Source organism: Ascidia mentula, chromosome 3, assembly GCF_947561715.1.
Source record: "Ascidia mentula chromosome 3, kaAscMent1.1, whole genome shotgun sequence".
Taxonomy (NCBI): domain Eukaryota; kingdom Metazoa; phylum Chordata; class Ascidiacea; order Phlebobranchia; family Ascidiidae; genus Ascidia; species Ascidia mentula.
Genome location: NC_138568.1, coordinates 14,221,280 through 14,246,222, shown reverse-complemented (window position 1 = coordinate 14,246,222; position 24,943 = coordinate 14,221,280). Strand labels below are relative to the sequence as shown.

General features: G+C 35.0%; 5 protein-coding genes across 6 annotated transcripts; 3 read left to right on the top strand and 2 right to left on the bottom strand.

Annotated features, from left to right (window-relative positions):
* The first annotated feature begins 46 nt into the window (after positions 1-46).
* On the top strand, positions 47-2,930 carry LOC145895315 (insulin-like growth factor 2 mRNA-binding protein 1). Its single transcript, XM_082984103.1, has one exon. The coding sequence runs from the start codon at positions 137-139 to the stop codon at positions 1,931-1,933; it is 1,797 nt and encodes a 598-aa protein (XP_082840229.1). The 5' UTR covers positions 47-136; the 3' UTR covers positions 1,934-2,930.
* On the top strand, positions 2,929-9,727 carry LOC145895312 (endoplasmic reticulum aminopeptidase 1-like). Its single transcript, XM_082984100.1, has 18 exons — positions 2,929-3,021; positions 3,405-3,567; positions 4,136-4,290; positions 4,475-4,568; positions 4,898-5,342; positions 5,713-5,910; positions 6,071-6,221; positions 6,360-6,539; positions 6,654-6,848; positions 6,905-7,062; positions 7,395-7,466; positions 7,547-7,753; positions 7,927-8,162; positions 8,526-8,678; positions 8,904-9,010; positions 9,078-9,250; positions 9,330-9,477; positions 9,533-9,727. Exons 2-18 carry the CDS (start codon positions 3,419-3,421, stop codon positions 9,721-9,723), a joined length of 3,012 nt encoding a protein of 1,003 aa, XP_082840226.1. The 5' UTR covers positions 2,929-3,021; positions 3,405-3,418; the 3' UTR covers positions 9,724-9,727.
* Positions 9,728-10,705: 978 nt separating this feature from the next.
* Positions 10,706-14,047, bottom strand: LOC145895314 (F-box/LRR-repeat protein 4-like). Of its 2 annotated transcripts, XM_082984101.1 has the most exons (9): positions 13,727-14,047; positions 13,377-13,529; positions 12,848-13,092; positions 12,718-12,762; positions 11,635-12,368; positions 11,470-11,564; positions 11,265-11,399; positions 10,973-11,116; positions 10,706-10,893 (listed from the first exon to the last, which is right to left on the bottom strand). In XM_082984101.1, the coding sequence occupies exons 1-9, from the start codon at positions 13,954-13,956 to the stop codon at positions 10,713-10,715; spliced, it is 1,962 nt and encodes a 653-aa protein (XP_082840227.1). In that variant the 5' UTR covers positions 13,957-14,047; the 3' UTR covers positions 10,706-10,712. The 2 variants fall into 2 exon arrangements, with proteins under 2 accessions (XP_082840227.1, XP_082840228.1); XM_082984102.1 differs by lacking the exon at positions 12,718-12,762.
* A 1,382-nt stretch (positions 14,048-15,429) lies between these two features.
* LOC145894063 (transmembrane protein 135-like) lies at positions 15,430-19,191 on the top strand. The gene is made up of 13 exons (XM_082982502.1): positions 15,430-15,666; positions 15,758-15,897; positions 16,141-16,230; positions 16,472-16,505; positions 16,712-16,777; positions 17,283-17,329; positions 17,415-17,528; positions 17,649-17,718; positions 17,827-17,979; positions 18,053-18,196; positions 18,298-18,396; positions 18,602-18,669; positions 18,729-19,191. Exons 1-13 carry the CDS (start codon positions 15,496-15,498, stop codon positions 18,892-18,894), a joined length of 1,362 nt encoding a protein of 453 aa, XP_082838628.1. The 5' UTR covers positions 15,430-15,495; the 3' UTR covers positions 18,895-19,191.
* Positions 18,970-24,449, bottom strand: LOC145894062 (uncharacterized). Its single transcript, XM_082982501.1, has 18 exons — positions 24,303-24,449; positions 24,146-24,185; positions 23,995-24,088; positions 23,754-23,911; positions 23,486-23,623; positions 23,377-23,427; positions 23,230-23,323; positions 22,188-22,327; positions 22,019-22,117; positions 21,589-21,741; positions 21,023-21,239; positions 20,838-20,966; positions 20,592-20,639; positions 20,192-20,431; positions 20,005-20,139; positions 19,873-19,935; positions 19,496-19,729; positions 18,970-19,430 (listed from the first exon to the last, which is right to left on the bottom strand). Exons 1-18 carry the CDS (start codon positions 24,329-24,331, stop codon positions 19,255-19,257), a joined length of 2,238 nt encoding a protein of 745 aa, XP_082838627.1. The 5' UTR covers positions 24,332-24,449; the 3' UTR covers positions 18,970-19,254.
* Positions 24,450-24,943: the final 494 nt, after the last annotated feature.

Here is a 24,943-nt window from a genome sequence, read left to right as displayed (position 1 = left end):
CGCGGTAGAATGGGGGTCAAAGGTGAGCATTTCGGAAGTCAACCACGTTGAGCTCAGTTCAGCAAAACTGGAAACAGCAAAGGAAGGCATTCGCGTTTCGTCATTTTAATCGTCAACTCAATCATATCGGGTCAACATGAACAAGATTTATATTGGAAACTTGCCGCAAGATATGGAACAAGAGTCACTGTGCAACGCATTTATGGAGCACTGCAACGTAGAACTTACCAGTGTGGTCGTGAATCAAAAAGGTTTTGCATTCGCCGATTGCAAAGATCCGGTAGCCGCAGACAGGGCCATAGAGCATATGAACGGATTTGCCTTTAATGGCAAGGAAATGAGCGTGGAACATTCGGTTCCTCGAGGCTCCAGAAGTAGGAAAGTCCAAGTTCGCCATATTCCGTCACATCTTAACTGGGAAGAGTTGGATAAGCTTCTTGCAGAATATGGCACTGTGGATAACTGTGAGCAGGTGTCTACCGAGTCTGATACAGCCACTGTAAAGGTTACCTACAGTACGCGCGCGGAGGCCCAAGCAGCAATCCGTGACCTCAATGGAAAGTCTGTTGAGGGAAGCATCCTAAAGGTAACCCTTCTGCCAGACTCATATGATGCCATTCGCCAAAACCGAAACAATCGCTTCGTTAATGGTGGAAATTATAACAATGGGCCATTTAACAACAATCAAAATTACACCAACAGGCCAAAAAATGTCCCGGAATTGCCAACTCGGATGTTAGTCCCAAGCCAGCTTGTTGGAGCTATTATTGGAAAAGGTGGTGAATCTATTCGTGCCATTACACAAAAAACTTTTGCAAGAATTGATGTTCATCGCAAAGACAACCCTGGTGCTACAGAGAAAGCAATTACTATCAATGGAAATGCAGAAGCTTGTGGAAAAGCTGTTGCTGCTATTTTGGAAATTGTGCGCGAAGAAGATCGTAAAGCAAGGATGGATGCTGGTACATGGAATGATGATGAGATCCCACTTAAAATTCTTGCTCACAACTCTCTGATTGGACGTCTGATCGGAAAAGAAGGTCGTAACCTCAAAGCAATTCAGGAAAAGGTTGATGCAAAGATTGCAATCTCCAATAGTATGGCAGATATGCAGCAGTACAATGTTGAACGCACCATTGCCATATATGGTGACAATGAAAAATGTGCTGCTGCTGAAGTGCTGTTGATGGAAAAATTGCGATCCTGTTATGAGAGCGATATGATGGCTGCATACCAACAACCACAGCACTATCCTGGACTCAACATGAACCAACTCAACATGTTTCCCGGATTGCATGGAGGTTACCCAGCTCGTGATCCATTCTATGGTATGCCAAACAACTATATGAATGGGCCTGGTTACAGAGGATCTCAAAACTTCAATGGAGAAGGAAGAGGCCAAGAGAGTGAAACTTGCACTCTGTATATTCCATCAGAATCTGTTGGTGCCATGATTGGAACAAAGGGCAGTCACATTCGCAACATATCTCGTATTGCCAATGCATCAATCAAAATTGTTCCACCAGAAGATGGAGATGATGAAAAGCAAAGAAGAGTTACAATAATTGGAAATCCCGAAGGTCAATGGAAATCACAGTTCTGCATTTTTGACAAGCTAAAGCAGGAAGGCTTTTTCAATGAACAAGATGAAAAGCTTACTTCTGAGATGACCATTCCTGCTGTGATCGTTGGTAGGGTCATTGGAAAAGGTGGCAACAATGTACGCGAGTTGCAGCGACTTACCAGTTCTGAAGTGGTCATTCCCCGTCAAAGTGAAACTGAAGGTTTGGAGGAGGTGCCTGTCAAGATCGTTGGCCACTTCTTCGCTATTCAGTCAGCTCAACGAAAAATTAGGGAGCTATTGGTAAAAGCGAGAGAAGCTGAAAGGGTTGGAAAGATGCGCCCCCCTGTTCCACCACCAGTCACCAACTAGAATGGACTTTTCACACTAGCAACTGCTTGTACAAAACAACCACGGACAACTTCACCTGTATCTTAGTTACTAACTGTTTCACATGTCATTGATTTAGTCACACAATTTTGACCTGATCTTGTTGGGCTGCTCACTTGCCGGCTTCATGTTAGTGCTTTGGTGTACTTCGTCAAAATATCCACTCAAAAGAACTGCATGCATAGATGTTACTTGTAATTATTGTCTATTACCAGTAAACGCGATGAAACAATTACAACTTTGGTTGGACCATTGTATGGAATGAAGTGTGGTCAGTAAATCACCATTATAAATGCTGCTATATTTCACTTTGTGGGTTTGTAAAGTTCCTTTGCCAAAATTACATGTTTAAACAAGCAGTGACAAGACTGCTGATGGGGTAAAACACAAGTCATCTTGTGTTTCTACCTCTTTCCTATAAGTTTTTACTTCTTTTAATATTCCTTTTTTGGGGGGTTGTAACATTGCAGTTGTAGTTTTTTTTTTCTCATTTTTTACTTTTTATGTTTTGAAGCTAGTGGTTTAATGCTGCCAGTGGATACTTTTGTGTGTGGTCGTCTTTTGCCAAAGTTACATCATGGCATAATTTTTGTTTCCGTACATCGACTCAGTTCAAATATGTTTCGACTGAACTTTAAACCCACAAGTTGTGATATTGGCACAGTGTGAATATCACCATGCACAGTGGTATTGGAAGAGGACGTTAATGAAAGCAGACACTTTCTTGACCAGCGTAAAAGGTGTCCCATGTGCCACCAATGGAGAAGTTCTTGGTGTTCGTTTGCGTGCTTTGTAACTTTGTTCTGTGTGTTCCAACAAAAACGGCGTTCATTAAAATGTTTCTTTCTGCTTTGTTGACATATTGCTGCTAACTTTGCAAAGAAGACACTTTGTAACATTTGGTGTTAGATAACAAAAAAGTGGAATCAGTTTTTCAGTATGAACTCTAATGGGAGTGTTGTGTTGTATGTATTCATAGGCGTAGTGTACTAGGTTACAAATTCTGTAAAATGGACATCGTGAAGAAAAATGTCAACTTCCAAACCTGCAATTGAGGACAACATAAATAGGTGATTTAGGGTAACCGACAGAAAAACTAATTAATTTTAAGTGCTGCACCAACTGTGTTAATGATGTTCCTTTATTGATTAATGATGCTATTGATCAACAGCAATGTTCTTGTTTTGTAAATCACAACTAATAATGATTAAGTATAGACATGCAACAATGCTTTTTTAACCAGAGTTTGGAATTTAGCACTTACGGCAGAAATTGCTCATTGGTTTGTGAAAATGTGACTAATTGTGGCATTTAAATATGGTGTATAGTTTTACTACAACCAAACTATGCAAAATCAATGCAACATTTGAATAATGGAAATAGTAATGTCTGGGTTTTTTACGCTTGGTTATGGTTTCTTAGGGGAAAGTTGAATGCTTGCATATTTGTTTAGGTAGTCTTTGAGCAATGTCATCAAGTGCAATAATGCACTGGACAGCCTCTAGTGATGAGGATGACAATGCCAGTGGTGCTGTACTAATGTCATCACTTCATGATGATATAAATGATGATGATACAAGCCAACTCCTGAATTACAGAGTTGAGAACAGATCTGGGTTGGCAAGCTGTTTTCTTCATACATTTCTTGATAAAAATCATCGTATCTTTAAAGGATTTAATAGCAGTTAAACCTGTGCTTCATAAAAGAGAACATACATTATTTAAAGTCTACTGCATCCATAGTTTGTTAAGTTGTAATAATTTGGGTGTTGTGAAGTCACTGTCATTTGCCACATGGTCTAGCACATGGGCAACTCCCTAGGTAAACACTGCTAGTATAAAAGATTACCGAAGTGTGTTTGTGTGAGTGTGACTGAAGACGCTTGGACCATATAAGATCACATTAGTATTGTCATGTTACTAGAGGATTTGCAATCCAAATTTGTAACGGGAAATTACATTTATTTCCTGTGGGAAAATACTGTAAGGAATTTAAAACTGTGAGCAGCTGTTACTTCTTTAATTTTACTCAAATAACTTGTGTGTGAAAATGGAACTCAGGAACCGGTATGCAAGGTAATATTTAACTATGCACAAACTTATATTATTATGCTTTGTGTTTTTGCCTTACTGTGGTCAAAAAGGTATGCAAGGTAATGATCGAATATTCATTATATCACACAGCTCATCTCATAGGAATCGTTCTGTCTTATCATCATCTGCACTGGAAAGAGTCAAGGAGGAAAGAAAGTACAAATATTCCCTTGTGTCGATATTGGTTATTGGTGTGTGTTTGCTGCTGATGGTAAACATTGGGCTTGGCTACAGAAAATGTGAAGGTAAATGCATTTTGGAGATTGCAATACAACAGTGAATATACTTCTTAAGTTGTTTGCTTTTTATAAAATAGGATGTCATGACAGTACAATCCTGTCTTTACTGTTTTTTAATTTTAAAGTAGAAATATTGTTAAATTTGTTTAAGTTCTTAATTGGTTGTCTTATTTAAATTGTATTTTATAAGCTGGTGAACTGGTTTTAACTTCGCAAAAACCACCAACAGAAGTTATTTGCCGAGACAACAAAACCCATCAAGTTTTTCCTTGGCAACATTACAGGTAAAATATTAAATTTTACAGCTTAAATAGCAGTCCTGTTAAGGTAAAACAGGATTTTAGGTCAGTTTCATATCACTCTTCTAGTCAGATTTTTTGAGCCAAATTAAATTTTCCAATAAAAAATCAATAGTGCTTGGGTCTTGCGTAGGCTTGGAATAAACAGTTTGCTCAAGCAATAAAGATCTTTTATATAACCTGTTACTGTTATATTGCAATGTATGATTTTTCAACAACAAATTTGTGATGACTTAACTTTGTTAAAACATGGTTTGTATTTGTAACATATGCATTTGGTGACTTTCTTTGTGAATTAATTATTTATGTTTCAGATTGCCGAAATTGATGGAACCTCAAGACTACAAAATATTTCTACATCCAGATTTTAAAACTGAACAGTGTAATGGTCATGTTAGCATTATGATCACAACCCTGGAAGACACCAATCACCTTATTATCCATTCTGGGCAAAATATACAAATTGAAAGCAGTTTCTTACTGTTTAACAATAACCCTGAAGAAAAACTCACACCTTTAAAAACCTTATACTGTTCCAACTATGAAATGTTGGCTTTAAAGTTTTCCAAAATGCTAAAGAAGGGCTCTCAGCATCTTTTGTATATTAAATTCAGCTACACACTAAATTTTTCCCTGGATGGATTTTATCTTAGTCACTACAAAAAGGCTAATGGCGATGAAATGGTTATTGCTTCTACGCAGTTCGAATCTGTATTTGCAAGAAAGGCTTTCCCTTGCTTTGATGAACCATCATTTAAGGTACTTGTTTTGTGTGGCAATATCAAATCCGTCTATATTTATAGGTATGTAGATATTTTTTTCTAAAAAGTACAGGCTTTGTCACTTTACTATAGCTGCAATGCATAGTATTGAACATTGTTGGGCTCAAACCCATCTGATGCACAAGATACGTCACAGACTAAAACATGAATTATTTAAAAGATTGGCAATGCTTTGAAAAAGGCATGACTTTGAAAATTACTGTTCTTGTCATTTTCAAGCACCTGTTATATATATATATTGCTTCAGTGTAATATATGTTACAGTATGTTATGCTGTTACCAAGTAGTAAATGCCACTGTTTGTCTGTAGTTCTAAACGCCACAAAACTTTGGTGTTGTTTATTCAGGCCAATGTTTCATTGAAGATGGTGAGGGAGGAGGGCTACCATACTTTATTCAACATGCCAATAAAGTCAAGCATGCCTTATGGCACAAACTTGCATCTGGATGAATTTTCCCCCAGTCCCAAAATGAGCACCTATCTCATAGCATTTATAGTATCAGACTTCCAAAGTATATCGAATACAACTTCCACTGGCATTCAGGTATCACCAACATTATAAATTATAGATGAATGCAGTTTCTATGTGATTTTCAAGGTGCCTGTGTATTTAAATGGGTGTTTTTGGTCAAATCTATGTTTACCAGATTAATAGTGAGAATTGAACCTTTTTTCTGATAGTTATATAATATTAATTTGTATAGGTTTCAGTATATGCATCTTCTGACAAAATCAGTCAGACACACTTTGCGTTAAAGACAGCCATAAGTGTGCTAGAATACTACGAACAGCAGTTTCAAATTCCATTTCCACTGGCAAAGATGGACCTGGTTGCAATACCAGACTTCGATGCAGGTTATACAGCTTTATCGTATTTTTGGTGCTTTGCAATTTCCTTAAGTGACTAGTAAAATGTTTTGTTGGTACATATTATGCTCTTTTTTGTGACATACCTTCCATGTCATAGTGCCAAAAACTTTCGTATTTTTTTAGGTGCCATGGAGAACTGGGGTCTTATCACTTATAGAGAGACGTCTATTCTTTATGATCCAACAACATCATCTATATTTGATCAGGAATGGATAGGTATTACCATTGCACATGAGCTGGCACATCAGTGGTTTGGCAACTTGGTAACTATGGAGTGGTGGAATGATCTGTGGTTAAATGAAGGTAAGCGAAAATGTTCAAAATATATATTCTTTACATGGTCGAAATTTTTTCCATGGTATTTGTTTTGTAAGCTTGTGATTCACTATCGTGGAATAATTGTTGCTGATTATGTAGGTTTTGCCAGTTACATGGAGTTCAAAGGTGTAGATCATGTTTTTCCACAGTGGAACATTTGGAACAATTTTCCTTCAGATAATGACTATGTTGCAATGAGCACAGATGTCTCGCTTTACACTCATCCAATCTCTGTTACAGTGGATAGCACTGCAGAGATTATGGAAATTTTTGATTCCATTTCATATGAAAAGGGTAAAACTGACTTTACCCTTAGACTTTTCAAGTAACAATTTTACTTTTACTTTTAGGAGCCTCAATAATAGGCATGGTGAGCAATTTCTTTGGAGATTCATTTTCACAGGGTGTGAGGGCCTATTTGCACCAACATGCATATGGCACCGCCTATAATCAGGATCTGATTAAAGCTATTGCCAATGCAGCACAAAGCAAAAATGTTAATGTTCAGGTACACAATACATTTCCTTGTGTTTGAGCTGTGGTTCCCAACCCTAATTCTGTAGCTATTATTTATGGGTTTTATTTTTCATGCTAATCATGCTATCAGTTAGAGAGAGCCACCTTCAAACCATCTAAAAAAATAATTATTGAGCATATGGAAACAAGAGCAAACTAATAAAACACACAGTTTATCAAAAGTTTTTAGCATGTTTTCTATTTTTTTTAACTTTTGGCAAACATTCTCACGTTTCACTAGTGCTTCATGTACCTCTGATTGCAACCACTTTTAAAAGAGATCAAGTTTTAATTGTGCATTTGTTGAGTCAAAATGCTGTTTAGGACATGATGAATACCTGGACAACACAACCTGGGTTTCCTGTGATACAAGTTACATCTGGAAAGAATGGAATGGTACATACTATAACACTAAATTTTTGTGTTTTGTTTGTAAACTATTGGTTGTTGTAAATTGTAAAAATTAAATTCTGCAGGTGACAATCTCTCAAAAGCGCTTTCTTTATTCTGATGGAAGCCCTGAAAAAGAAAGCCAGAGTGTTTGGAAAATCCCTTTTTCCTATGTCACTGACAAAAACCCAACTAGTGTTCAAAATAATGTCCTTCAAAGCAAGTCAAGCAGCTTTCAAGTGAAATTTGATACATGGGTCAAGTTCAACCACAATGCAGTTGGATACTTTTTGGTAAACTTAAACAAATATCTTTTTGACCTTAAAATACATGGCAATAAAGTATCTGAATAATGGATGTTGCCTTAAAAGTTTATTTGGTTCCAAAAGAAGAAAAACATGCTAGTTTAGAAAAGGGAAGTATTGTTCTTTTTTCTTTTAATGCAATATATTTTTGATTGCCGCAGGTAACCTATGACAATAAGTTGTGGAAAGCATTGTTACAGCAGCTGCTAAAAGACCACACTGTTTTTTCACCCAATGATAGAGTTGGTCTCCTTGCTGATTCATTTGCAGCAGCCCATTCTGGTCAGCTGTCGTATGCAGATCAGTTTAAACTTGTGCAGTTTATCAGAAAAGAAACAAAATATGTTGTAGTTTTGAAGGGGATCCATAGCCTTGAATATATCAAGGAAACTTTGAAGTAAGATTGAATACATGACATAAAAACTAGTGTACTTTAAATAATGGCTATGGTAGGCAATGGAATTTCATGACAGTCAAATTTAAATTGAGTTAATTTAAAAAAATGTAGATTTTTATCAACTGTTGATAAACTGCATCAAATGGAAACCATTTGAAAAAATAAAGAGTATTGACAACTTTTCAGGAGTTATATTTAAATTTGTTCTTCATTTGTAATTTTTCCCGGAAAGTATACACTGGTTTTGGAGAATGTTAACAAGGTGTTGCTCATTTAAGTGTAGTTTGATGGTTAACAATGCCAAAAGTTTTGCCCAGTTTTGTGACTACAACACAACTAATATTGATTAAAATGTTTTAACAGGTTTAACTTGGACGAAACAGCTTATATACATATGCAATCATTTATTGTATACTTACTGCAGCCCATATATGACAAGGTTGCATGGAAGGACATAAACAGCCTTGATAGGCAACAACAAAAACTGCAGTCACTTGTAGTTGGTACCATGTGTAGGTATGACAATGTTCCACCAATTTTCAATCCTTACACTCTTTCTGTAAATTCATGGTGTAAATTAGCAAAAAAAGGTCTGTATTAAAAACTCATTTTAGTCAATATATGTGTTATATCAATGTAAGGCCAACTTGCTATTTATTACACCTGCTGTATGGTTACCTTTTTGTTATGTCAGGTAATTGTGCAACTCCTCGGTTGTATATGATAATCATTATTTTGCAGAAACTCGTTCCAACCGTGCATCAAAAAGGCACTTGAATTGTTTGAAGTTTGGAAATCTGATGAAACCAAGGTCTCACCAAATGACTTGGCTACTATTTTTAGTGCTGGTACACATGCAGTTAATATCTTGCAAAACCATTTTATTATTAATACCTTCAAAAATTTTTTTTAAAGCTGTCATGCATGGGCCAACCTCCAATTGGGATTACCTGTGGGAGTATTATGTCAATTCAACAAATGCTGGCTTGCAAAGAAAAATAATAAATAGCCTTACTTTATCCAACCAAATTCACAACTTATTGAACATTCAGAGCGAACTTCTTTCAGCAAAACACATAAGAAACCAGGTTTTTTTAATATACTTTTCTGTTCTTAATTTTGTGATTTCTTTGGCAAAGCATGATAAAACATGAAAAATTGTTTTAGGACGTAGCAGGTGTTATCAGAGGTCTTGCTTACAACTTGGTTGGTTCGTCAATTACTTGGAAGTTTGTGAGGCAAAACTGGATGGAACTGACCAAAGCTGCTCCTGTTTCAGGATTTAGCATGAGAATAATTGTACGAAGTTGCATCAGTAAGTACTTAAATTTTTGTAATGAACCATTTGATAGAACTGTATTTCCTTGCAGGAAGTTTAATTGATGACAATGAGATTGAGGCAGCAACAAATTTTTTCAAGTCTCAAAATATGGGTGATACAAAATTTGTCAAGCAAGATTTGAAGGATGCTAAAGTTACAGTCAACTGGGTGAAAAGATATTTGCAACCTGTTACGAGCTGGTTGGAATTAAATCAGCATTTATGGAGTGAAAAGTTGTGATTGATAATGAAGAAATAGTACTTGTTTTTCCAGCTTGGTATATAGTGATTGCACATGATTACACTGCAATTGTTTTTTGTTGTTATTGTTTGAACTGAGCATTTTGTTGTAATCATGAAACATCTTGTACACAAAAAAGTGAAAAAAACCAATCATCTCTAGTTTCCTTCTACTTGTTAATCAGTATGCAAATTTATTTTTTGGGTTTTTGTCATATCAAGTGACATATTGTTGTTATAGCTATGTCATTGTGAAATGTGAAATTTGATTTTTGTTAACCCTGTTAAATAGTGCCCTTTTTGTTATATGCACAATAACTTTGTTTTTCTTGTTGAGGTAACTGAGAAATTATATGTGTATAGTTCCATGATATTTTGTGTAAGAAGTGCCCTTTATGTTTTTTTGCACAGTTTTTTTTGTGCGCTTCAGTAAGCACAGCAACTATTTGTAAAAAATTGTCTTTTACAAAGTATTCAAATAGTTTTGTCCGCATTATTTAGCTTTTGTTTAGTTGTTTGGTCTTCCTAAAATTAAATTTGTTGATATTATTTTGGTTAACTTGCAGTAGAGTGCAATACCTACATTAAACTTTCGATTTAATTTTGATGTTTTTTATGTACCCCTAGTATTAAATTAAATAACACTTTCACCATAAATTTGCATTTTATTTGTGTGGAAACATGCACAGCCTCGGTCTGTATTTAATGTTGCAAAACTATATGTATCTCATTTTGCTAACTGTTTTTTTTTTCATTCAAAATTATTAGATCAGAATAATTTTAAATACACCAGGTTATTGCAGGACATAAAACAGGTTTGGAAAACTGCAACAAAGAGAAAGAAAAAAATAATTTTGTTGAAAAAACATAAATACTGTAACATTCTAAGACAATGATAAAAGCAAAAATGTATCAGCAATAAACTCTCAAGTTAAAATATAAAATGCTCTTGGAAACTATTTGTTTGCACAGTGAAAGTTTTTCATTTACTCATTCCTGGAAACTTCTTTTTATTGCCAGGTTTGGGTAAGTTTGTCTTAGTGCTGACACAACTTCTGCAGTGAAAGAGTAACAAAATGAAACATCAAGAAAATGAAGATCCGGACAGTTGTGGATTAGGTTTTCAATTGCTTGACGACTCACCAGTCGTGTACCAAGAATGTCCAGTTGCCTGTTAGATAAACATCAAGTGAAATACAAACTCGAAAAAACTTCGATTTTATTTTCATTTGTGTAAAGGTTTTACTTACTGCAACTTTCTGCAGTGTTTGGCCAGAAGGTTTATTTCATTGTCAGAAACAGTTCGGTTGGCAGTGACAAACAACTTCCGAAGATTTGGGGAGCTTCTGGCAAGATTAGCAAAACACCCAGAATTACTTTGAAGAGTTCCACACCTGTGCACAAACATAAGTAAATTCTCCAAAATAACACAGCATTTCAACCACATTCTTCACCAGCAATGAGTTGCACACATACTATGGTCAACTTTTTGTTGAAAAATAGTGTAAGCAATTGTAAAACGTCCAATGTAAAAATAAATACCATCCCAAATCGAGTTCCTCCAGTTGTTTGCAGTTGAAAACAAGATCGTTGAGTCCAATGCTGGTTAGGCTCTTGGCACGCCAGACATCCAAAGATTTTATCTGCTTACAGTGTTTAGCTATTTCCTGTAAAATCCTAACAAAATAACAATTCTTTTAATCACAATGCCACTTTCATACAATATCTGTTATACTGTTAAATATACCTGTTGTAATCAGTTATCATTGTGCAACTTCCAATGTTCAGATGCCTCAACTCTGGATTAGACTGAATTGTGCAAATTATGCCCGCATCATCCACCTTCAAAATATCCATATAATCTTATCTTAAACAAGTCACTCCCAAAAATTGGAGTTGGAATAAAAACTACCTTAGTTCTGTACAGATTTAAAGTGTGTAAATTGTGTAGTTTATGGAGCATTCTCAAGGCTGAAGAGGTCAACTTATCACATGACTCTAGGTTAAGGTACTGGAGTGATGTTGCCACCTCTGTCAATGATATCAGTACTTGGTCAGTGACACAAAATGAAGAGCCAAGATCAAGAAAAGTGAGGTTGCTAAAATTGCAGGAATGGAAGAAATCATCAAGATGATTAGGTGTGATAATATCACCACCCCCGAGCCATTTCATGTTAAGTGTTTTTAGAACTGGTGGACTCATGTCAGGCTCTCCGACACCACATCGGGCTTCAATGCTTTGGAGTGCATCTTCATTGATCATATGCCAGTATGGCTGTAAATCAAGATGGACTAACTGGTTTGGATCATAACTGTGCATTCGAAAAAGATGACAGACAGAAGCTGCTCGACAGAAGTCAGGAAACGGCAGGTAGCTGAATATGCGACTGATGATTTCAGGAGGTAGTACGCTGAAATAGCCATTTGGATACAAATATACATTGGTTGGGCATTCTGATTCAGCTTCATCAACCTGTTCTTGTATAACAGGACCATCCACACTTGTTGATTTATAGTCAACTTTTGACTCAAGATAAGCAAGATCTTCAATACTTGATGATGTAGATGGTGTCTGCATAATGGAAAGAGAACTAAACTCCTGTATTGGTGGGTCAACTGGTGATGAGGCCGAAAAAGATAAGGTTCCTGCAAAAAAAAAAGTATAAACAGCTGAACAGCAAAGGTATGCAAGCAAAACAACAAAACAGAAGTCAAAAATCTTTGGAAGTCAAATTTTGATTTGTTTGTTGATCAGTTTGTAGCACACTATGTGAATGACACAAAGCATTTGTATTGTGATTACCAGTAATCAAATCACCAATTGCAGAGGTACCAAAAGAAATATTAAGTATTTTGTTATCTTGGATTCTGGCAAATCAATCACCAAATTTAGCAAATTTATCACCACTTTTTTTTAAGATAAGATAAAAAAGCATGCAAGGATAAAAATACACTGTGGTTATCAAGAACCACTGCATAGTGGTGATTTAATTACTTTGAGACATCGTCTTTTGATGAAATTCTGAAGAAGTTGAGAGGCCTGCAAGTGAGATATAATATGCAAAGGAGAGTTTAGAAGCATTATGAATTTTAACAAAAGTATGATACATAACACAGTTACACACCTGTCAGTTCAACAGCATCTAGTTCTGTGTAATATTCAAGTTGTGTGTGAGAGAATTCTAATCGAATTATGCGACTTCGTTTGTTAATTTCCTTCAGTATAGGGGCAAACATCCGTGCTTCTTGTGGTAAGTTGTTGGTGGCATTGGAGTTCTCCCATAATATTTCCCAACTTGAATAACCATATGGAGGTAGGGGGATTGCCTTTCCCTGTATATCTGGGTCAGTGCCATTGTTGCTTTCATTTCTAAATTTTAATTGAGTAATGACTGTTTGTAGAAATATAAGGTCTTGTATATGAAGGCAATACTTCCAATGGGTATTGTAGGCTACACAGTTGTATTACGATACAAACTTATCTTACTAATCACCAGGTCATGCGTCACTGTACTACATAATATCACGTAAAGAGGCTACGCAGTTTTATGACTATACATCATGTCAAGAGGCAACAGTATGTGGAAAATACTTCATCATTACACTCCAATACTATGCACAATTTCATCACTCATCACCAATAAAAACACGTACCCAGGTGTTTTCTGCTTCGGAAATTCTTGACACAAAGCCAAGATTCTTACTACAGCACCAGGGTTAAATGTCTCATAGATTGCAATAGACCATGGAAAAACAGGTTGATCAAATACAACATCAATGTAGTCTTGACTATAAAAGTTCAAAGATCTGCAAAAAGTGGTAAAACTTTCAAGACACAGTGCATACTGATGAAAATAAATAATTGTTTTTAAAAATATTGTCTATACAACAAAAAAATATCAGTCATTTTTAAATCTTTTGTTTACATTTTATAAAACTTCATCATTTAGATGGCACTCACTATCCATTAAAGAATACAACTATATGTTGAAACATATAAATACCGTGGTCTTGTATCTTTATTTGAAGGTTGTGTGTGGTCCCACCATTTTCCATATGTGCGCATTACTGCAGCTTGTGTAAAGTCTCCATACTTCGGAAATATTTTTGGTTCTCCTATGATGTTGCTGACAGAATAGGAGTAACTTCGGTGACTTTCGCCGCCATATTGTGAGCTGAAGTCGATTATTCCAACCGCATATTGCTTGATGTACTTCGGCTGATTTTGCTTCATGATTATGGTAGCAAATGTACAAATAATATACAAACACAAAGCTATTTACACAAGACAAGTGGCGTTTTCTTACATTAGTTCATGCTAAGGCAAACCTAAAGCAAAAACCATAAATAACAGGGTGGCCGACATACTTCCATCTCTCACTATTGCTAACATCACGCATATTCTTGTAAACCCCTACAACTTACGGGCAAACACTTACGTCAAAACGTATGCAAGCCCTGCAGGGATTAACGGGTCGTTCGTTGCTGACGTCGCACCAGCAATAGGTTGTTATTGTTGTGATGTGGTGTGACGTCACGATCAGCTGATACTCTCGTTAAAAGATAACTAGCTTAGGTTGTGATTCATTTTTCTGATTCATATAGTTCATAAAAAAAATTAAATCTTATCACAAAAATGGGTAATGGAACACGTCAAAATTAAATAAAAGTAAAAAAATGTAAAAAGTACAGCCAGCGGTAAATCTACAAAAAAACTATTTTATTTATCTCTCCTATTTTATTGTGTTTTTATAAAACATCGTTACATTTGTTTTCTTTGCAAAAATATATATTTTTGTGACAATTTTACGTTGCTGCTACAAATATAATCTTAATATACACATACCTTTAACTGCGTTTTTTTTGTTGCAGCACAAGTGGGGCTTGCCCTACCGTAGATAAAACGCTACGATATTCGTGGAAAAACTTCCTGGCCTTGCAGTGATGACTGGATGGGCAACGAAAAAACGTGTGTTGAGCCATAGTTTGGTCAAAAAATGCACACCACAAGTAGGTAGCAGGAAAAATACCAACTTCACAAGATTACGCTGGTTGTTTCTCGTATGTTGGTTTAAATTTTTGCATTAAAAAGAAATTAAGTTTAATTCAACAAGCAAGGGTTGCTTTGTCACGTGTAGTTACTTAACTTTAATTGCTTGACCAAATTGTGTCATGTTGTGTTAAAAATAGTTTTCAAAATGCAACAATAGGAGACTTGTACAACAAAATTTTTTCCACGCAACAAAATTTTAAACGTACAGGTCATACAAAGACATACAATTCAAAGATTGTTTTACATGCTCTATAAACAAATTTAATAACATTTAAAATTTTAACTTTAAGCTTTTTTTACTGAACTAAATGCATGTATTGTCAAACATTGTTGAAACATGAATATGTTCAATATTAAGGAGGGCATTGGTTGCTGAGTAAATAATAATCAAAATTTTTTGGTCCAAACGTAAACCAGAATCAAAAGTTTGTAATTTTCACAAATGATGTGTTTTTTGCCATCAAAGTTTTCCACTGTACAAAATTTTTGTAAATGTTTGTTGGTGAAAGCCAATGCTTTTTTGTACTTGCTTATTTTTGCAAGATACTGTATTAGAGAACATGTATCCTGCTACACTCAAATAGTTTTCTGCTGCTTTGGAATTATTTGCCTGAGTTAGAATGCAGAGTTGTTGACCCTGTTCTGTTTGCCAAGTCTTGTTTGTATTTCAACTAGCTGCCGGTAGCGCTCCAAAATTGCAGTGTAGGTACTGAAAACAACATGACTGTGCTAAGTAAAGAACTGTTTCCCCAAATCTCGTTTTATGACAGCATATCTTACTCCTGCTATGAAGTGGCACATCCATGGACACCAAACTGTACTTTGGCTTTTCTTCATACTATTCGTGATTCTTTCAAGTTTTCCTTAAAAGTGTACCTCATTTTTTACATGGTGGGTTGTTACTGTAAAGGCTGTATATCATTATTGATGTCTGCATACAGTTCTTAGTGTTCATGGCATTTGGGCATTATTTTTATTTCAGGTGACAAAATGTGGAAAACTACGGAAAAAGGAAAACAGAAGCAGGAAAGAGTTAATTAAATTCCTCCGTGAAGTCTTTCAATCTGCAGTGTTTCTTAGTGCAAATGGCAGTTTGTTTATTGGCTCTTTTTGTGTTTTGAGGTATGGTAACACTTGTTGTTTCAATAAAGTAGTACATTACCCTATACTTTGAAATTAAAAAATTTGAATTTGTTACACTTTGTCTGCTTTTTGTTGTTCAGTGTGTAATTACTGTAATCTCTCATTTGATTGCTTTGTTGTATTTCTGTTTGAGAATACCAAGTCATGATAGTCTGCAATGATTATGATGATGTGGTACCAAAGCAAAATAATATCCACAACAAATTAATTTTACTTTGACAGAAGTGTGTTTGGGAAGTTTTATGGATGGCATGGACTTCTTGCAGGGGCCTTTGCTGGATACATGTCAATTTTGTTGGAAAGAAAGTCAAGGTTAGTTCTAACTGATTGTAAATCGAGTTTAAAACTTGTGAGATGTTCAATAACTAACTCACAATGAAACACTAGTTGGCTATGGGTTGATACAATTATATGCTGGTGGCAAATGTCTATCCTTGGCTCATGGTCATTAATAGTTTTGTCATGCAAAATCTTTATGCAGATAAACTTTTATATTTTTGTTTTGTGTAGTCAAACAAATATGCACTTTTTGAAATTTAAGCTTTATTTTTAGGAGGGCTGCTCTTGCACTGTACTTGTCAAACTTGGTAAGTATTATGGGAAGGTAAATCACAAAGAATTTTAATTCCATAAATTTATGTATGTACGATTGTCATATAAAAGACAACAACTAATGATGCCACTTTACCAGCCAAAATTTATATTTCTGTTTTTTTTAAATAAAAATACCATGCTGAAGCAGATCATTGTTTTTGGATTTCTTGTTAACAGTTGCAGAAATTTATGGTTTCAGGCAACAGAAACTTTATTTCGAATGGGAGTTTCACGGGGAATAATAAATCCAATATCCAATGGTGAGGTAAGAATACATACGCTTGTTGTGTAAACCCCTGAAACTGCATATGCTAAGAGAAATTTTCACTGTACCATTTTGCCAGCTGGCCTGCATTTTACACTGAAATTGATTGTAGTGCAACAATCAAAACGTCTGTATCATGAAATTTTTTAACTATTGCATTGGCTATTTTGTTTGTATCTAAGAGAAAAGATTAATGGGGTTTCTGTGATAATTTTATCAATTTACAATAATTTATAAAAAAGTTTTAAAATGTGATTTTGTTTGGTTGACGAACATTCAGGCCCAGAATTCTGATAATTGTTTGTGGAAACTAACTATCAGTAATTGACTAAATTGAAAGTGACTATACCATAAGTTGGAGAATCACTGCTTTAGCTAAAGACTTTTTGATTCTGTTGTGTGATATGTTTTTGACAAACTGAATTGCAATCAAACATTAAACAAATATTTGTGTTTCCAGAAGTTTTATTTACCATCCATTAAAACTTTTTACTTTTAAATGCAGGTCCTTATATTTTGTTTGGCTAGTGCCGGTTTCATGAGTCTTTACAGGTAAAGTCGCTTTGTACATACTACATACCAATACTCAAATCTTTTTTGCTAATTAGTGCTTTTGTAATGTGTTTTGCATGACCAGGACTCCCATGGCTTTATCAGAAAGTTTTCACACACCTTTTGCATTTCTTGTTGGGAAGAGTGAAGCAAGTACACAGCAAATACCTTTGCATGAACCAAGGCGATTGTGGCGCAGGTGAAAATTTTAAAAGTTTCCAACAAAAGGAGTTTTTTATCTTGAATTTAAATGTTTTTTTTTGAGGAAATATAACTTTACATTATTTTGAATGTTGTTTGTGGTTTCAACATTTTGTAGATTGAAGGAACTCACACCAAAACATCCAACTTGCAAACATGCAGAGGGGTGTTTTTATTATGTTTTTCAGGTAATTCTAATAGTTTACAATTCTAACACAATTATTATTATGTTTTTAAAATGATATACAGATGAACTTATGTTGACCATTTATTGAAGTTTAGCCTTTTTTGTGCAGGGAGCATGCAATCAATTTGCTGTTGGTTATTTGATTGAACTGCTTTTAAACTGCTTGAAATTGTTTGGAAGATCTTCAAAGGCCAAATTTTCAAATCTTTTCAAAAGTTTTTCGCTTGCGTGTTTTCTTGGAGGATATTCTTTTTTATTCAGGGTTGGCAGAAATAAAATTCATTACGATGTAAACCTACCACAACCTTAACAAATTATATTGCAAATATTAATAGGCCTGCAACTGTATCTTGAGGTGGATTTTTAACAAAGACAATCGTGCAGTGTTTGGTGGTGTTTCTGGGGCGATTGCTGGTCTTGCATCATGGTTTCACAAAAGCACTTCAATATCTCTGTTTGCCTTGTTTAAACTTCTGGAGGTTTGCAAAAAGGATATTGGATTACTCATTAGAACCACTTTTATAGCCAGAAATTTCCCATTATATTCTGTAACTATGAATAACAACAGTTTCATTTACAGGAGCTTATGTTTAAAGCGGTTGCTCTGGGTTATCTGCCATACATTCCAAATATGGATACATACTTATATGCAGCATCACTATCTCTGATATTACATGTGGTAAGTCAGTTCGTTTCAAAAAATTTCTGATAGTATCAAGGATGTTTAAAACTGCCAGACTATAAGTTTTAATCTGAAAGTTTTATAGGGCATTGTCCAAGATATAGTAAATAAGATGAGATTCTATGTTTACTCATAGTCTTTATGTATATGAGTTGATTGAAGTAAAAGGTGTTCGACCCTAACACAACTTCTGCTCTTTAAGGCTTGTATTGAACCACACAACATGAGGCCTGGATATTGGATGTTCATAAGTAATGTCAGTGGTGGAAAGTAAGAATTAATTCCATTTTACATTTAACCAAAAAACTATTTTTTTTTATTTTTTGTAGGTTTCCAGGAATGTTTAGAATTATGCTTGACCAGTTTGGTACAACTGCCTCAAAACTTTACCCCAATTTTATTCCACCACTCGATCCAAAATATGTCACTTCACCTGATGTAGCAAAAGTTCTAATTGCAAGTGGAAAGTATACAAAAGACCAATTTAGGCTCTGATTGGTAATTGCTGTAAACTATGGACCAGTTACAGATCAAATAATGCCTTTACAGTTTTGAATGTTATTCCTGCTGTCCAGAATGAAAAATTTTATTTAACACCAGGAATGCCTCGTTAATTTGCAATTTCGCATTGAAACACTTATTTATTCAATTGAGCTTTGAAAGCATATTATGTCCCTTGAATTTTTTGTGATCTATGCAATTTAGGGGTCCGAAATAAACAAATGTTTACATGATCTACACAGTGTTTTGATGCTCAACAAATAGAACCAAATAAACACCAAAACAACACATTTCTTAACTTCTCGCTGCACACTTGTAGTCTCATTTTATTTGCGCTTGAGACAAAAGTTATGATCATGAAGAGAATGTCTGTTCATTGGTACCAGCAGCGCCTTGAACAAGCTTTACCAAGTCCTCTTGAATTTTGCGCTTTTTTGTTCCATTTACTTTTCTCATTTCAGATATTAAAATGTTAACAAATGTGTCTTCGGCAAGTGGAGCAGCACTTTCCTCGGCATTTTTTGGCTTACCTAATTCATCGAAAATAGAGTGTTGAAAAGTCCTTTCATAAGTAAAGAAACCACCACACTCTTACGTTTTCTCTTCCTTGGTCTTGAAGTTCGAAAGCTAGTACCTGTGGTACCAACTGCACAGTTATATTGTTTGGTGTCAGGTTTACTGGTTAGAACTGCGGTCTGCTGTTTGGTAGCTTGAACCACCTCATAATTGGTAATCATGTGGTCAGTTGGTGAAATGAAATTAGCATTTATTGATGATGAAAAATCATATTGGTCATTCTCATCTGCACTTAGTTCCACAGTTTCAAAATCTGCACAAGTTTTTGCAATGTTGCAAAATGTGAAAAGCAAATAGACCTATGATTAACACAAAAAAACTAGCACAAAAATCTGCATGGAGTTTAAGCATTCATTTATACAATTCATAACCAACCAAACTTTATTGACAAAACACCTTGAATTGCTAATTCTGTTGTTGTTGGTATCTCCTTCCGCCGAGGTTTTTCTGAACACATTCCTTCAAAAAGCATCAAAATATTTTTGATCACAAACAGAAAAAGCATGGTCTAGCCTTTACTATAATTACCCATTGTGGCGGCAATGTGCTGTTTAAAATTTGAACTGGATCCTATTATTCTTTTGCAACTTGGGCAATGAAAATGACCATGTGCGTGTTTGTCAACCTTTTCTCTACATCTTCTTTTACAGGGTAGACAGCAATCTAAATGTTGTAAAATTGGCGAAAAAGACCACACATAGAAGGTAGCACTTACAATTCTTTTGACTGTATATGAAACAAACAGACTGATTAAGGTGGGCAGAATACAGATGTGATTCCAATGGATCAGATTCAGAGCTTTGAAAGGAACACAAAGGACAGTCACTTTCGGGTGAAAATTGCTGGATGTATTCCTCGAATGTTTGGTCAACAAAGTATGTCAGCCCCTGATTCACTGCCCACTGTGGTTGCTCTTCATTCCACAACATGTCGAGATCATTTGATAAAACATTTTCTACAAAGTAAACTTTGAGCTTTGCTGTATACGTTGTTTGAACTGCATCCCTGGTCATTTAAGAAATCAAAACAGAATACCTTTACTCAATTCACATGAATAACCATAACTACTTGTAACATTGGTAATTGCAATCATGTACATGAGCATAAAGCCTTACCGTTGTTGGTGTCTGGCATTGGTTTATCCTTATTATTGACACAATCACCTGCAATCACAACAATTTGTTTTTATGCAATGAACTTGATTCTCTTGATTTGGCATTCTTTTAAGACTGATTTTTGTATTTTCTTATGCAATGTAATGTATTTATTCTAACAAGAGTTTGAGATATTTCTGAGTAAAAAATCTGACACATTAATTGTCTCAGTAAATTTGACTAATTATTTTCCTATTGCTATAATACCTTTGTACGCATTAACATGACTGCTAATAGTGATGCGATTTGTTGACATTTCATGACAAAATGGACAGTGGTAATGATTCCTTTTCCTTCTTTCACCCAGACATTGCCCAAAACATGGAAGTAAAGACACTGAAAGACACAAAATCAATGCCTGTGGTAAAAAAATTACACTGGGTTATAGTTACCTTCCTGCAAAGCAAGACTAAAAAAGTAGCATTGTGAAAAATGTACAGCCAGGTGCTGGTTCATCGCTGGAAAGTTGTCTATTTTTGCACAGCATATTTTGCAAGTGAAATAATATTGGTCATTAGTATAAGGTTTCGCTTTCATGAAGTCTTCAAAGGTGTTTCCGATAAAACAGTTAAACACTCCCTCTATCCTGTTGAGATCTTCGTTTTCAAACTAAAACATATTGGAAAAAATACCCCAGTCAGTCAAATACACAAAAACATATTGTTTAGCAAAACATGGGTTTATGTAATAGTAGTACAACCCAGAAAAAGGCACTTGAAATTACTAGATCTGCAATTCGTTTAGTATAATGAAAACGACTTTGTTGGTGATGTATCAACAGAATAGAAAATGTTTAATTTTGTGCATAGCAGTTACATTAGAAGCATAAAAGCTTAAGGTAGCAAAATAAAACAACTATGCATCAACCACAATGACAATTTTCACAATATTACAAGAAGTTTTTACAAACCAGGCCTCTGAGTCCTTGTGCATTATAAACAAATTCTATAAAGCATACCTTTTTAACAACATGACCGGAATGGGCACTGATTTTTGGATAGTAAACAATGCATGCATATTCTTTTTCTAAACTTTCATCTCCTGTAGCAATAGCATGACGAATACCCATTCGTACTTTCTTGATTTGAGTTTTATTTTGAGAGTTCAACACCTGAACAGCAAAAATACAGAAGACGCCATAATGATTCCATGCATTAATTAATTTCCCTAAAAGTACAAGCAAATCTAGGAGTTTGCAGTTAGATCTAGCATGACTGAAGTATACATTGCAAATTTTCAAGTCATGATTTTTAAGTTTCCAAAAGTATATACTTTTCTTTAGCTATATATTTGTAAATTGAAATAACATACATTTGTAAGTTTACAATAATGTGCCATGTACTTCTAGAAAGGAAGCATTAATTTGGAAAATTCGATTTTGAACTTGCCTTAAATTGTGGAAACTTTATGACTTCTTTGATTGAAACTTTAGCTTTGCAATTTTTTTTCTTCGTTGGTTTTGTCCTTCTCGTTTTTGGTGGTGCCACCTAAACAGATTCAATAATGAAAATATATTTTTCCAACACTGCCAAAGAAAGACATTTAAAAGAAACCTACTCCAAATTTTTTGACTAATCGCTTGTCATTAAACACTTTATTACGGTCTCGTCCAAAATGACACTCATAATAGTTGGTTCTTAACAAAATGTATGGAGTCAATGTTGAATGATCCCATCTGATCAAACTCTTTGATGTGTCTGGTAAAGAGAACAGATACAAAAATTATCTTTCTGGGCATTGCAAAGATCTTAAAATTACCAAGCTGAAATATTCTATGTCACTACCATAAAGGCAACCACTGAGTTGTGCAATATGTTCAACGCAGTTCATGTTATAGCATAAATCATTTCCTCTGCTCTGGGCTACCTACTTTGCTTGTTTGGTCGTTTAAGATGTAAGAATATATGGGCATCCACCTTTAGTGACCAGATTTTGAATCACTGGTTGAGGTGTAAAAAAATTAGTGCACTTTTCCAGCATAGGCCCTAGCGATTACATTGTGAACCACTGGTTAAGAGCTTGTAGAATGAGTATTCACTTGTTTAGCTTGTGCCTTCATGATTAAGTTGTAGATCACTGGTCAAGGCAGATAAGAAAAAAAATGTGGGCGCTCTTATAGCGCTTGCCTGTGTGCTTGAGTTGTGAATTACTGGTCAAGGCAGACAAGATGACAACAAGAGAATATCAATACACCGTGTGCTGTAGTAAGTCTTAGAGATACTATGTATCTGAAAGGTCCTGTTACATCTGCACCAATGTTTCAACACTTGCGGATTCATTCCATGTCAAAACAAAAGACCACACAAAAGGGGTAATACAGGAATCAGAGGAGGCACGCTTTATAAGTTGCGTGAACGGCTTCAGAATAAAAAGGAACAAACACCAGACTACAACGCAGGCAGCCCAGGATTTGCTTAAACACACATGCATTGAACATAAAGTACAACTCAGTAGTTGCCTTTATAATGATGACATAGAATATTTCAGCTTGGTAATTATAAGATTTTCGCATATCAACATAGGCAACTAAATTGTGAAGTAGTGCAAAGGCAAAACAAAAACATTGTTGTTTAAGTGGGTGGTGGTTTTTTAAACATACCAAATGAAGTCTTAGCAAATCGTATGTACTTGGTTGATGTTTCTTTTTCATATTGTCTCACAGTATTTCGTGCTTCTTCATACGTTGAATAAAACTATAAACAAAGCATTCAAAGAAACAAACAACAGTCAACTACCTAGCTTGTACCTTTGGATATTTTGTTTCTTGTGAAAGTTCATCATCATCATCTTGCGAACTCTGCAAAAATTAAAAAATTATGACTATCTTATTTTACATATTAATATAAAAAACAAACCACTGCTTTGGAACTTTGGTTTACTTCTTTTGAAATTTTTATGCTGTATGCCAGCTCCATACTAAGGTTTTGGCTCTCCTGTGCAACTAACTGTTTTATGCACTTGTTTACATCCTTACGTCTGTATTGTTTTGTCATCTTAAAAAAAAACAGTTCATTAAATTTTTGCAATATTTTTCGTAGATACTGTCTTATAAGCTTAAGCAGAATAACATACACAAGCTTTGTATTTCACAAACTACATCTGGTATTAGAAGCATCATCTTACCTGGTAAGTTGGAAAGTTGACCAACTTATTCATAGAAATAACATATCTAATTTTTTTGTCCTCATAACTTTGCCAAGGGGTCTCTTGTTGCTCATTTCCAGCAATCAAATAAGGAACGTTTGTTTCGTTATTCCAAAATATGCGACTTTTGTAACAGTCTGCAATGATAATTTACAAAGCAATTAAAAAGTGCTTGTTTTGGGCTTTCAAAACACAAAATAAGTATAAATTGATCACATACCAAAATTTTTTTGAACTGGTGGATTGAAGTTCACACAAAATGCAGTTTGAAATTGCTCAACACATTCTTTTGCTTCTTCCACAGTTTTAAACCACTAAAAAGGACCATAGGAATTAAAAGAAAATGTATTGGGGATGTATCATATACATACCTTTTCAATTGTGTTTGATGATTTAAAGTCAAACTCACGACTAAAAACATAAAAGAAAATTTGTAACATTTAGGTAGGATGTGTTATGTATATTAAACATCACAACTTGAATTGCACAAGCAAAAAATGAAGAAACGCTTAAAAGTGTTATTCTTACCAATATGTGTGGTCACCATAGAGCTCCATCAACTTACGTTAACCCTTTCAGAGCGGAAAATACTGTAAATTAGAACCAAACGTTTTTCTAAATGCTGTCTCAGGGAAACCTCTTCATTCCCTCATCGATTCATGCAGCGGCCGCTACCCTTGTACGTCTTGGACTGTATGCAACCATGCATGTCGTTGCCGCGTATTTATTACTACAGTGGTATCATCATAGTATCATCATAGTGTACTCTTACATCATAGTATATTCTTTGCATTATGGTGGGATGCCTAACTATATGTTGGTCTTCTGCGGTTTTGGTTATTTTTGTTCATGTTTATTGCACATGCTGCATTACCTGAAATGTAGCATGTATTTCGTGTTGCGTCACAATCGAGATTTTTTTTGATCAACGAAATGTTAATTGGAATCAATAATTCTGAAATGCAGTTCTAACTACATTGTATTGAACCATATTTTTCTGAATATGTACTGTAATTGAACTCTCAGTTATCTATGGTTGCACCATACTTTTAGTATTCTATGCATAAATGCTTTGGCCTTGGTTTATTGTGTTGACTGCTTACAAATAGTTACGCTTTACTGCGTTTGCCGGTGTTGCTTGGTTGGTCAAGGCAGAAAACAGTTACTAA